The sequence below is a fragment of the Doryrhamphus excisus genome, chromosome 3, assembly GCF_030265055.1.
Source record: "Doryrhamphus excisus isolate RoL2022-K1 chromosome 3, RoL_Dexc_1.0, whole genome shotgun sequence".
Classification (NCBI taxonomy): Eukaryota; Metazoa; Chordata; class Actinopteri; order Syngnathiformes; family Syngnathidae; genus Doryrhamphus; species Doryrhamphus excisus.
The window spans coordinates 3,784,270-3,797,681 of record NC_080468.1 but is presented as its reverse complement, the minus strand read 5'-3'; the positions used below and the strand labels follow the sequence as shown (position 1 = coordinate 3,797,681).

Below are 13,412 nucleotides of genomic sequence, written 5' to 3'. Positions count from 1 at the left end.
TACTATTGCTTTCCTCTGCATTTATCCCCAGGTTCTAAAATCAGATTCCAGCAGGTATTGTCTTGTGTATTTTTTTCTCACTCTCTGTGTCTGTCCCCTTGTACTGTCCTATGGTAGGACTACCCGAGAGTAACCTAAACCCAGTGAGTTTGACAGGGTTGGGTGCTTTGCTCAAGCGAACTTCAACAGTAGTGAGGAGACCAGTGCTACTGGCACTTATTTTTAACTGCATAGCATGAGCAATGTCCCCCACCCCCAGATTTTGGGCAAGAACCTTCCATATGGTTTGGCATTTGCGTTGTAGTATTATTAAAAGCATCTGCCCAGCTTTACTGACCGCTAATATCCAGCTACGCATAAAAGTGAAATGACGCTTTCTCTCCAGTGAATCAGTTAAGTTCTCATTGCTGCAATCAGACCTGTAAAGGCGGCATGGTTTGTATTTGTCTGTCACCAAAATGAAATAGCCCCCTCAGCCGACCACACTTCCAGAGCTGTTACTATAGGACCACTTCCACACCACATGCCTAAATGACACAGACACATGTACATATGGTACGGTATGGTATGCTTTTCTGTAAATGACTGCACCACAATTCAAACAAAAAGGAGGCTCCAAGGGAAGTCCAGTATTAGTGATGCAAATGGGCCTCTCTCTCTCTCTCTCTCTCTCTCTCTCTATCTCTCTTGTTAAACACCCACAGCTTATCTTAATTATGACCTGCAGATGTCAAAACATAGACTCCACGTTTTTCCTGATGATGTTATTCTATACACAGACCACAGTCTTGGGGTCTGAGCTATTTTTCACTCAGCGAGGTCTGGGGCATCGATCCCACATCCCTCCACTGTCCTCCCCCATGACAACCTCAGCGTGTTTCCCCTCAAAGAGAACCTTGTCTCACATGTATTTTAAGCACAAATAACAAAAACATATTAAGTTAGAATGTTGAAATAAAGCAGAAAGTGTTTCAGGGTCACATGTCCAAAGTTTGTTCATCGCTAACGCTGGTTTTTACCTCCACCAAGGAGGTCCAAGCTAAATAAGGCAGCTATGTATGTGTGTATTGCAATTTTCCCCATTTTCGCATGTAGGAACACTTACGTCGGGATGTAACTTCCCCTTCAGAAATAAATAAATAATGAAGCAGTAATTCAAGAGTAACAATGAGATGTGTAAAGGGATAATAATATAATAACTGTAATTTAAGTATGTGGGTGTGTGATTAAAACAGGACATAATCCTTATTTAAAAAAGACAGTATTCATTGGCAATAAATTAAATAGTTATATTATTAATATTGTAATTATCTATTAAATTGATCCTGTAATATACAAAAATCTATAAAATATATAAATATATAAAATATACATTAAATGAATATTTTTTCAGAGAAAAAAATAATAGTATTTAATTTAATTAATTAATTAACAATTGAATATATTTTATATTTATATTTTAATTATAGATTTAATTGGCTTCATGTTAAATTAAATGCATTTATATTATATAGTAATAGAATATCTTAATATTGAATACATTTTGATTATATATTGAAGTGTTAAAATGGTAAATATCTGAAGTTGATTTTATTTTAATCAGGAATGTTGCAGTATTTTGTAAACCGGCAAACGCCTTTGAGAGGAGCACGCTCAGACATGAGTATTCTATGGTGCAGAATCCCAACAGGCCATTAAAGGCGAAAAAGGGACTTTAACCAAGCAGAAATGGGAACATATGTTATGTGCTTATCCATCCATATGAAGTCAACAACACCGGGAACGTATGTTTCATTAATCAGGTAAAATATTAATCATGGACTCTTTAACTGTATTAGACTGAACAAGCATGAGTAACCTAGCAAAAGAGGTCAATGAACAGCACAAAAGCATCACAATAGAAGTAAACTTCCATTTAAAGCACAAATGTTGCATTGCATGTATACATAATTGCAAATTTTGTATCCTTTCTTCCATAGCGCTATGTAATGTCTTTAAATGAGCTGTATTGTCTGATCGGGCCAAAGATGTATATTTACTTATTATCTCAGTGGACTCATTGATTCATCTCTAGCTGATGCAATTCATTTGTTTAAAAAGCTGGACTTTTTTTTGTCGTAAATGAATGACGTAACAGTCCAAATGTGCTGGCAGGCGGCTGCTGAAGTGTACACTAAGCCTTGCAGTCACACTGACCCCTCAGGACGGATTATGCAGAATGGTGGACAGATGAGCAAAACACCCACAAACGCCAGCTAATGCTTTCATTGGCTCCTCTGCTATGCATTAGCATCTCTGGCCATCCTCTTAAATACACTCTGAAATAAATAAATATGAGACGTGACGAGTTATATTTTCTAAATTCTTGGCTAGTCATCAAAACCAAAATTTGGGAACCCCGCAGGCGACAGACAAAAGCTTTTGTGTTCATTTCCTGGAAGCAAACACTGTTAATTACAGGTTTCAGTTACATGGGCAAAATCATCATGACCACATTCGCTTGGAACAAGAGGGAAATAATATCGGTTTGGCTGTGATAATCCCAAATATCTCTGTAAACAATCAAGTGACAGAAAACCACAATGAAGCTGGATTAGCGTGTTCTTTTAGGTATCCATAATTATGCAAATTATCGCCCCCTGGCAGGACCGCAGGTAACTACAAATTAATACAAAAGCAATTTTTCATGTCTTGCTGCTCTGTGGCTGTAGACAACCCCCTGATGTAATTTGTTATTATATGGCAAAAAAACATATAAAAGCAGTGGTCTCAAACTTTTTATTATTTGCCGTTTTTGTTTATTTATGTTTCATCTTATTTTGTGCAGAAAAATAAAAATTACAATATTTGAGAACAGTGGAATGTTTTATCAGAGCTTTTCTTGTAGAAAATCGAAACCAAAGCAAAGTTTATTCATTTTTCTGTTTTTAATAAATGCGTTTTTTTTTTGTTTTTTTTTTGGAAAACCTGATGCGGCCCAGTCTCGCCTAGACCCTAGCTCCAGTGGCCCCCAAGTAAATTGAGTTTGAGACCCCTGATATAAAGCATCATAACTACTGCATGCACTTTTGTGGCTCTCCTTAGCTGTTGGTGTGAAACTCCTGCGTGTTTTGCCCTATGTACAGTACATGTACAGTACCAGTCCAGTGCCAGACCACTCAATCTCAAAGGCTCTGAAACTGTAGTACTGGTCAAAAAACACAAATCATTCAAGGGGAAGTATCCACCAAATCTTGAAAAGAAAAGCAGTGCCAAATCTATCTGTGGCTGTCCAAATGTACCCGTGGCGGGTGACCATAAATGAATGCATGGGAAAGTGCTACAATGTGGGTCCTCAACAAGCTGCTGCTGTTTGGTCATCCCCGTCCCGAGTAGACCTTGTTGTATGTGTTCATGAAGTCCTTTGTATGTAAACACAGTGCCTGGCACATTTCCTACATTTGCTATATGCCACATACTATAACAATGACCAAGTCTTCACCCCCACTTGAATGCCTGATCTGGAAGCATCCCCGATAGCAAAGCCTGCTCGGCTCAGTAAAACCATTAAGCTGTATAAAATGTCTCGATATCCCTCGGTCTCTGACAGCCTGAGACATTTGCAAGTCAATAAAGCCACAGATTAATCACTCTAGTGGAAAACTAATCAAGTGTAATAAATATTGTGAGCAATGTGTGGCTTATTCGGGTTGAAATGATTGTTATTGAAGGGAACAATAGGAAACTCCCACGCTCAACATCGTTGACACACTACTGGGCAAAGATATTGAAGAGTGACTTCCTGTTGATGGTCACTGCATTTCATTCTATTGTTTGTCCGAATTGAAAATGTCATTTGTACGAATATTTCATATGAAATGATATGCTGCTACGAAGTGTGTTTTGTGTACTGTGAGTCATTTACAGTGGGTATAAGTTCCCACACTAATACATCCTGTACTACTACTTACCAGGAACTTTGTGCCTTGACTTGATGAGGCTTTCACACTTTCGCTTGGCTTTGAACAGCAGTGCAATCTGCTCCTCTTTAGTGAGGACATCGTCTGCATGTGCCTGCAAGAAAAATAAAACAAATGAAGTCCATGAACAACCAGCAGTTGCATTCGCTTTGAAGTGCAGTCATCCCCCACTAGAGTGTTCTATTGGGGTTTTTCACAAAATTGATGGATTTATAAATTATCACTGTTTTTTTGGTTGAATATTATTAGTTGTTTATTTTTTAACTAAACAAATGTGATGCATTTGTGGCATAAATTAAGCATTTTCAAGCATAAAAGTGGCTAAATGAATCCAAACAAAAGGTATTCAAAAGACATGTTATGAAGTATAATACAGTATCTGTGACTTGTTGTAAGTTCTGTGAAGTGACGTGTGTGCCATCAGCCAGTTAGAGTTGACTGTTAGCTGAGTGCTAACAGCAGTGAAGTGCATCATGAGTCTGTCCTTAACCATAAACACTGGCAGAAGAGTAGTATTGCACAGTGGTGTCTATGTGTCAGTAATGTTACATTGTTGACACAACAGTCACCAGGAAGTATGCTGTCAAGGCTACTGTGAGTATTTCGTATTTATTTATGTATAAGATTGCTTATTTTTGATTATTATGTCTATCACATTGGTAAAACAAGTGTGAAGGTGACTATAGGGGTATTATTTTACATCTTGAGGGCTCTAATAATGGTCAAAACTATATTTACAAAATAAATAAATAGGTTTTCGTTGTTTAACTACAGAAATATTACATTTATTAATCTGGAATCCTTTGCAGCTTAGTTGTTTTCAAAAATGTGTCTAAGCCGGATTTGACTAATTTGACGGAGAGACTACTGTAATGGATTTCTCACTAGGCTCACTAAACAAGCTGTAAAAAAGCTGCCGTATATCCAGAATGCTGCTCCTCGAGTCCTGACTAGAACCAGAAAACATGACCATATTAGTCCAGCACCGGCTGCCGAGCGGTTAGCATGCAGGCCTCACAGCTAGGAGACCCGAGTTCGATTCCACCCTCGGCCATCTTTGTGTGGTGTTTGCATGTTCTACCCGTGCATGTGTGGGTTTTCTCCGGGTACTCCGGTTTCCTCCCACATTCCAAAAACATGCTAGGTTAATTGGCGACCCCAAATTGTCCATAGGTATGAATGTGAGTGTGAATGGTTGTTTGTCCATATGTGCCCTGTGATTGGCTGGCGACTGAAAGAATCGTGTTTATTTTCAATTATTTAGGGGGGTTTTGCTTTGTTTTATGACTTCATTTAGGGAATTGCGTTTAATATTTTTAGAATGAGTCTATGTTTTTATGGAATGATTTTATGAAGTGATCTTACCCTTCTTTTCTGTAAAGCACTTTGACTTACCTTGTGTCAGAATGGTGCTATAAATAAACTTGCCTGCCTTTTGCGGAGATAATGATGCTCAATAGTGATTTTTGTGATGCCACCACAAAGAGAATGTGTAATGATAACCATAGAAGAACAAAACAGCTTTATTGTAACCTATAAAAGCGCCTGTTTGTGCAATGCATTTCAATGCATACACCACAGATGCTAATGCATGTTAGTAGCATGTTGCTACTGGCATAATGGTTAATGATGAGTGGTGATACAAGATTAAAACGTGCCCCTGACGGTACACACGCCAGAGGAATTAATTTTAGGCAACATCGCTCTTGGTGGATTCATCTTCAGTTAATTGTTCCACATGATGTTGAATAACATGTTGTTCTTGAACTACACACAATATGAACAACATATATGGTGGAACAACATGTACTTAAATCGTAAAGTTATGACCCTCATTTTCTTTATATCTTCAAATAGAAGACAAGAAGCTTGAAAGGCTGCTGACAAGGAAACATTTTAAGAATGAAAGTGTAAGCAAGCATTGTTTCCACTGCGACCAAATGAATGCGAAACCCCGGCCCCTAATTTAGTGAGTGGCCTCGCTGCACACAAAACCACAATACGTCAGTCGCACCCCCATTTTTGACTATTTTCAGCCTGGAAATAAAAACGGCCAGTCTGTGGAGGAGCCGAACACGCTAACACTGTGCACACTGTAAACAACCGCACATGGACTAACATCTCCAACCACAGGCAAACAAGGATAGATGCTACCTTTTGGCTGTGCGACCGTAAGTCAATATAGAATATTCCACAGGAGGCTTCATGGGACCTTGTCTCCGGTTTTTTTCCTCTCCGACTATAGAAGTGAGAGGCTTGCTACAGAAATGGCAAGACGAGCTCGTTTGTAAAATGTTGTCTTTATCATTATTCCCTACTTTGAAAGGGAATAAATGAGTTCTTCGGCAGTGGATGTGCATTAGTCACCAGTAAAGACTTCCAAATGAGATACAGCGTCATATTGCTCATTTATTACTGGCCCAGGGTAGAAATAAAATTAAATAATTAAAGTAAACCAGGCTGAGAGGTTAGCGCTCAGGCCTCACGGCGAGGAGACCTGAGTTCGATTTCAGCCTCGGGTACATCTCTGTGTGGAGTTTGCATGTTCTCCCCGTGCATGCGTGGGTTTTCTCCGGGTACTCCGGTTTCCTCCCACATTCCAAAAACATGCTAGGTTAATTGGCGACTCCAAATTGTCCATAGGTATGAATGTGAGTGTGAATGGTTGTTTGTCTATATGTGCCCTGTGATTGGCTGGTGACCAGTCTCGCCTGAAGTCAGTTGGGATAGGCTCCAGCACGCCCTCTCATGAGGATAAGCGATAGAAAATGAATCAATAAAGTAAACTCAGCAAAAAAAAAGAAAAAGGGCACAATTTAAAAATAAAAAGCTTTTCTTGCTTGTTTGTCACACATTTAAACTACATACTAAATGATTTTTGACTTGTATAATGCTTTGACACTGTTAGCACATTTAGTAGTAGTGAGTAGTGAGTATTAAAGTGGTAAACTATATTGATTGTCCCTTAATGTTCTTCAATCAAATAATTATAGTTAATTACCATCAATTACAGTGAAAGCATTTAGATTATTCACTTGTTAGGTAATAATAACCCCCCAGGAGGATTTTAAGGGCTTTATATAGTTCAGGTAATCGGATAATTTTCTCATATACAGACTTATTTCAAATCTTTTTGGGGGGGTTGTGTAAACAGGGTTTATGTAATTAGCAAATTAAGTGGACAGATTTTTAAAAAGGCTAACTTACATACTCACATATTCACAAATATAAAAAAAAGGATGTGGAAGCCCCCCCCCCCCCCCCCCCCCCCCCCCAGGATGTGCAAGCTTTACCTTGAGACCCCAAATGACTGAATCCGCCCCTGAAGACCCCAACATAACATCCACAGTACTGCAGGCCTCACTTGTCTCAGTTAAGTTATACTCATTTTTCTGCTCTTTGTATTGAGTTGTGGATTCCTATAGAGCAGCTCCACACAATAACCACCACAGAAGCTTTTCTAGATCCTTCAGAATCTGTTCCTTTTCCAGCTGTTTTTCTTTGGATTTCCAAAATGGTCTGTTTTAATTTAATCCACTGAGCACGGCCACTTCTCTGTGATTGTTCACACTCCCCAGTACTTCCAGACTACAGCCGAACCGCACTTTCTAATTCTGTGGGTATAGGAGTTGATAATAAATGAATAAAACCTTTGGTAACGTAGGTCTGCGTTTACACAGTGCAGGCACGTGTGTGCGACATTAAAGCACCTTTCACGGCGAAAGCACGTTGCTCCTGGTTTCAGCAACAGGCGGATATTTTCTGTTCCTGTTCACAAAAACAGTGCCATGTGAAATCCCGTTCACAGATATTTTTCTCTTGCTGGGCATCACCAACTCCAACCACTTCTACCTGGATACTACCTGGAAGCCATTGCTAACAACCGTGAACAGAGCGAAGCAGAACTGTGGGAAGGGCAGCCCTAGAGCGTATCTGGCTTACAGCGCATACCCATATAAAGAAAGACCCACTCCCTGTGATGTCACAGAGAGGCAGTGTTAGAAAAAGCTCCCTGGAACCGAGCGTTCAGAGCCAACCTAATCTTCTTTCAGGGCTCACTTCCAAATGTGCAATCCTCATGATCTGAAACATTTGCTTCGTTTAACACGAGAATACAACTTTCTAAGTACATTTATAGGTCAGAAAAGTAGAAAAAGCATAATAGAAAAAGCATAACATAAAAACTGACCTTTATGAACACTGTTCATAACTCCACTGGGCAAAATTGGCCTGCATGGCAGAGAAGTACTGTCTATTCATCACACACCCACTTACTTGAATTGCACTGTCATTATATTATTAGCGCTTTTGCATATGTTAATCTAACATTTTAATTATTTATTTATTAAGTGTTGTGTTTGTGAGAGCTAATTTAACTAAGCATACTTGGCCAATAAAGTTGATTATCATTGTGATTCTAATCCAAAATTGAATTCTTTCTTCACTCACATAATTTACAACCGGGGGAACCTTCCCCACATGATTATTTCTGAAAAGTCTTCCTCCTCTGGCCTCAGTCCAAACCAACAGTGTAAACACGTTGCTCACACGGAGAAACATCCACATTCTTATTTACCGTGTTTCATTTAAAAACACAGTATTCTTTTTGTGCCTTTCAGAGCACGGCCAAACGAAAATTGGAAGAAAAAAAAACGCTCCATGTAAATAAATGTTTTTTCATCACCGGGACGCTAGAATACAAACGCCACTTGAATAAACCACAAGTTTCTATTTCACTGCGCAAACTGTGGTTTCATGATTTAAACTGCAGCTCTCTATTAGAGCAATATTGAGAGAGCTTATTTAGGACTGAGAGTATTACTGTATACTGCGCACGCCATCACAGCCAGTGGGCATTTGGTCACGGAATGCTGAAATTATTTGTGCAACAAATGCTCTTTATTCAACACATTTTTATTAAGAAAATCTTCCATTCGTGAAGGGACTCACAAGGCCGCCAAATACAATACCATGAGTCCTGATTGGGGCAACTGTGCATTTATTTTTGAATACATGTCACTTTTTTCTTTGCTCTTCAAGCAACTTGTGGTTAACCAAAGTCATTTCCTGAACTTCGCCACAGAGAATATGAGAGTCAAAGTCTGGCGCTTGCTTGCATGGTACATTTTCCTCACAAGGCATGAAACAAAACATGTACACGGATCCAAGAACAGAACATAATGAATCCTACATCTTGCTTTTGTGTAATAAGTTAGAAATAGAATCAAATTACAGACAAATAATATTTAAAGGGAAACAACTAAAGCAGTATTGACGTTTAAAGAGCAGTGCCAAGATCAACAAGTGATTATTGTCATATTTCATTAACATGTAAAATCTCTGATACAAAAATAATAACACCACTATTTAGAGGCCTCACTTGCTTTAGTTGAGTTAAGGTAGATTAACATTTGGAAATTTTTATTAATATTTTACTGTGTTTCCTCTCCAGAGAATAGCCTTACAGTCGTCCCTCTAATATTCCAGTTAGATTATCACTCCCTTACTATATTGTGTTTTATTATTAATGTATTAATCAATAGAAAATTGTATCAATCCCTATTATGTGATAGACTATGGTCTATTATTAGTCTAGGGCTGTCAAAGTTATCGCATAAATGACGCATTAACGTAAGTTTCTTTTAACAACGTTGATTTTTTTGACACACGATTAATGTGCGCACCTCCTGTTTGACCCTCAGCCCACACCGTAGTTTGATTGAAGCGCAGTAACGGGTTGGAATGTTACCAGATCTAGCAACAAAATCGCTAAGTTGTCAACACTGACTGTCATACAAAGTCGGACAATTCGCCGTTCGCATTAAACATTGAAAAACTGGGAAATTTCTAACGAATAGTAACAGTATCAGTTGCTATGCTCTAACTATGAAAAAAATCAGCGTATTACTATTGAATCATACTTTACGGAAATGCACTTATCGTGAACCAATTCGCCATGATAAACGATATCAGGTCATTTTTTGAAAATGTAATAATTTCAAGTGTCTTAGAAAGTGAAAAAGTATATTTCTTTGGTCATTTATTAACAACTACTAATAATGCACAGCAGGAACAGAACCAGTGTTGTAATAGAGGTAAGAAGCAAACTGTCAGTCAGCATGAATGTCGCTGATGAGTTCAAGAGCACGTGTGAAACACAAATCACATTTTAAAGTGCATGCAGAGGTCAGTAAAAATGCTTGATGCTGAATTATTCATGATACTTCAAACTTCAAATAGCGACTGTTAATTAAAAAAAACAACATCAGGAGGTAGCAGCCAATGTTTTTTGACCCACGGTTATTAACGTTAACAAAAGGAGATGGTGAACAATTGAATTGGGGCATTATTTGGAAAAATCAGGAAAAAAGCCCAAAACTGCAATAAAATACAGGATGTGTGATTTACCTAAACATGTAACAGAACATCCGAAAAGCAGACTGTTTGACAGCCTGATCACCCTCTAATTAAATCTCACAAATAATAAAAACCTTGCCAGGAAACTGCACGGCATAGACAAACATTCTTGCTGAGGCGTTTTTGGCGACTTCCAACGTTTGATTAGTCTCCGTTGGCCCATCTGTCAGCAAGGATGAGATTTTTGGGGTAAATATTCCAGATCCTTTCCTTTCCAGATCACACTTCATCACGTGGAAGATAAAAAAAAAACATATATAAAATATTTACCCCGCTTGCTGTAAAGCCTGCCTTTTATGGGCATACAGTTAGATGTTTGTTTAATGTACTTGTTTTGGTCATTTGCCATTCTTTACACCATCGGCCAACATTGACTTCCTTGTTGTTGGCACGTATTCAACATAAGGGTCTCGGGGGCTTCTGGACTTTGCTAGATGGCTTTTTTTTCCCCTCCACAAAATAAGGAGCGTCTACAAAATTATAACTGGGCCGAATCTTGTTTTTAGTGGCCAGTGGGATATCTGGGGTAAAAAAAAAAAAAAAAAAGCATGAATGTTACTTTAGACGCATGGCAGCGCTTGAACGTTTTAGCGGATGAGAGTTCCTGGACATTATGAAGCCTATGAGTCAGTGCCACTCCTCTTCAACGCTGCAATTTACATTTGATGATAAAACCACAAACCGCAAGGCTGGTTGTCCTTTGGAAATGCTTGCAGACCACATTCTGACTTAAAGGAGCATTTAGCTCCTAATTATACCCTCCTATGGTCGCCAGACGCAAGCACAGGCCCAGATGGAAACACTGTGTGCACATCAAGCTGCAGCTGTGTTGCTTAGTCAAACTACATGCAAAAAAGGACAATTCTGATGTTATATAAGTGATATAATACAACATAATGTGGGCCAAGCCTCCAATGAAGAGTAGAGCTTTTTTATGTTCATCAAAGGCTTAAAAGCTACTAACGGTTATGTAACATAAGATTCATCATATTATAATGGACCCGCTCCTGACACTGGGGATTCAGCTGCTCAAAATTAATGTAAATTTAGTCGTGAATGAGCGATTATGTGCATATAAATGTATGGATTATGAAGATTATCATTTATAAATATCATTTATAAAAGCCACGAGCCAGATGTAACAAATGTTAAGTGTACATGATACACACAGTGACATCCATCCTCAAAAAAAAAAAAAAAAATCACAGTACAATGTTCATATATAGCACGTAAAATGTGTCATTGAGTTATATTGCACATGAATAAAACTGATATATCAGAGGTGATGAAATAAAATGTAAAACATGAAATAAAGAAGAAATATGTAAAAAGAAAAAATAGAAAATTCCATTAACATTTAAAATGTCATTAAAATACATTTTATATTTTAAAAAATAAGGTTTATATAAAAAATAGATAATTGAATAAAATATGTTTTATATCATATTGTAGTGTATTTAAAAATATTCAATGTTTTAAATTTGTTAAAAAAATGAATCGACAAAAAGGAAATTGTAAGAATATTAACAATATTATGTCAATAAATATTTTTAATGAATTAACTGGATTTTAGTTTTAGATGTTTACTACGACATTGAGGGAAGACTTTGATTTTAAACTTTTTGATTATTAATGAAAATATGTTTTTCTATGCTCTAACTATGAAAATATTCAATTTAAGAAGGAATCCTACTTGGAACCATTCATTCATTTATTCATTTTCTACCGCTTATCCACACGAGGGTCTTCGGGCTGTCTTCGGGCGAGAGGTGGGGTACACCCTGAACTGGTGGCCAGCCAATCACACTCGACCACCATGCAGCCCTACTTGGAACCAATTAACGGCATTATTACGTAAATTAAGTGTGTTTATAAATTGTGCTATATAAATAAAGTAGGTTAGATTGGAAATTACTGTAAATGACAGACAGCTGGGATAGGCTCCAGCATGGCTGCAACCCTCCTGAGAATAAGCAATACAGAAAATGGATAGATGGACACAATAAACCTTTAAAAAGCTGTGCTATGGGGTGGTAATGTACATTGTAATGTACTAAGTGTTAATCCCTAGTGCCACTATTTTCTTTGACTCCATTTTAACAGGATTTAACTGGATTGTTTTTGTATGAATTTGAATATGAGTGTCAAATGCCTTCAGGTCCAGCCTCATTATTTTCAAAGCACCTTGACCTGGTTGTAAGAAAAGGTGAGGTCGCTGTACAATATTTATTAAGATAGACAGCATGTATTTCCTAATGGACTCATACATTTTTCAGTGACTCTTTTAAACTAAAATATCTACAGCTGCAAGAAAAACAGGAAAAGCTTAAAATGTCTGAAAGCTCTCAGGGGGTAATTGTTTTATAAAAGAAAAATTCCATGAATGAATGATGACGGTGATTTCATACCTGCCGGGGTGGCCGTGAGTGAGGTGTTCAGGGGCCATGTTCGGCCTACGTACATTCATTCATCTGCGCTGCTTAAACACATGTTTTTTTTTCTTTTCTTGAGCATCTAATGAAACACCTCATTTGTAGACGCCTGATCTCAGCGTCAACGCCGTAATGCGGAGCCTGCAGGGATTTGGAGGGGCAAGGAGGGGTCTTTCTCATTCATGTATCACTGTGTTACGTCTAAAAGGACATGAGAATGTTGACCTAGTCCTGTTTTAATAGACATTGTGACAACTTAGATCCAAATATGATGATGAATATAGGCTGAGGCACTGGAGCATGGTGAGATTAAATTTTACCAATCAAAGAAAATGAATCAAACACCAATTACCCTTCCCTAACTGAGAGGAGTGGCCATAGTGTGTGCGTCTACAAGGTGAGTGCAATTAGGTGGTAAGCACCCTGCTGTCTTCACCTTGGTGATGGTCTTAACGGCGTTTCACAGATTGTTACCATCTCATCAATAAAAGCTCATTAAGCACATCTTAGGTGTGCACCTCGTTATCGAAAATAATCCTGTTTGATTGTGGTGCAGTCATCTTGATTGAAGGACTTCTGGCACCAATCATTAAAACTGCTGACA

General features: G+C 38.1%; 1 protein-coding gene across 1 annotated transcript in view; it reads right to left on the bottom strand.

Annotated features, from left to right (window-relative positions):
* The window catches only part of pth1r (parathyroid hormone 1 receptor), a 45,971-nt gene that overhangs the window by 20,285 nt on the left and 12,274 nt on the right, over window positions 1–13,412 (bottom strand). Inside the window, exon 2 of the mRNA XM_058068816.1 lies at window positions 3,951–4,053. Coding sequence (XP_057924799.1) covers window positions 3,951–4,053 — 103 coding nt within the window. The remainder of the gene's footprint in view (window positions 1–3,950; window positions 4,054–13,412) is intronic.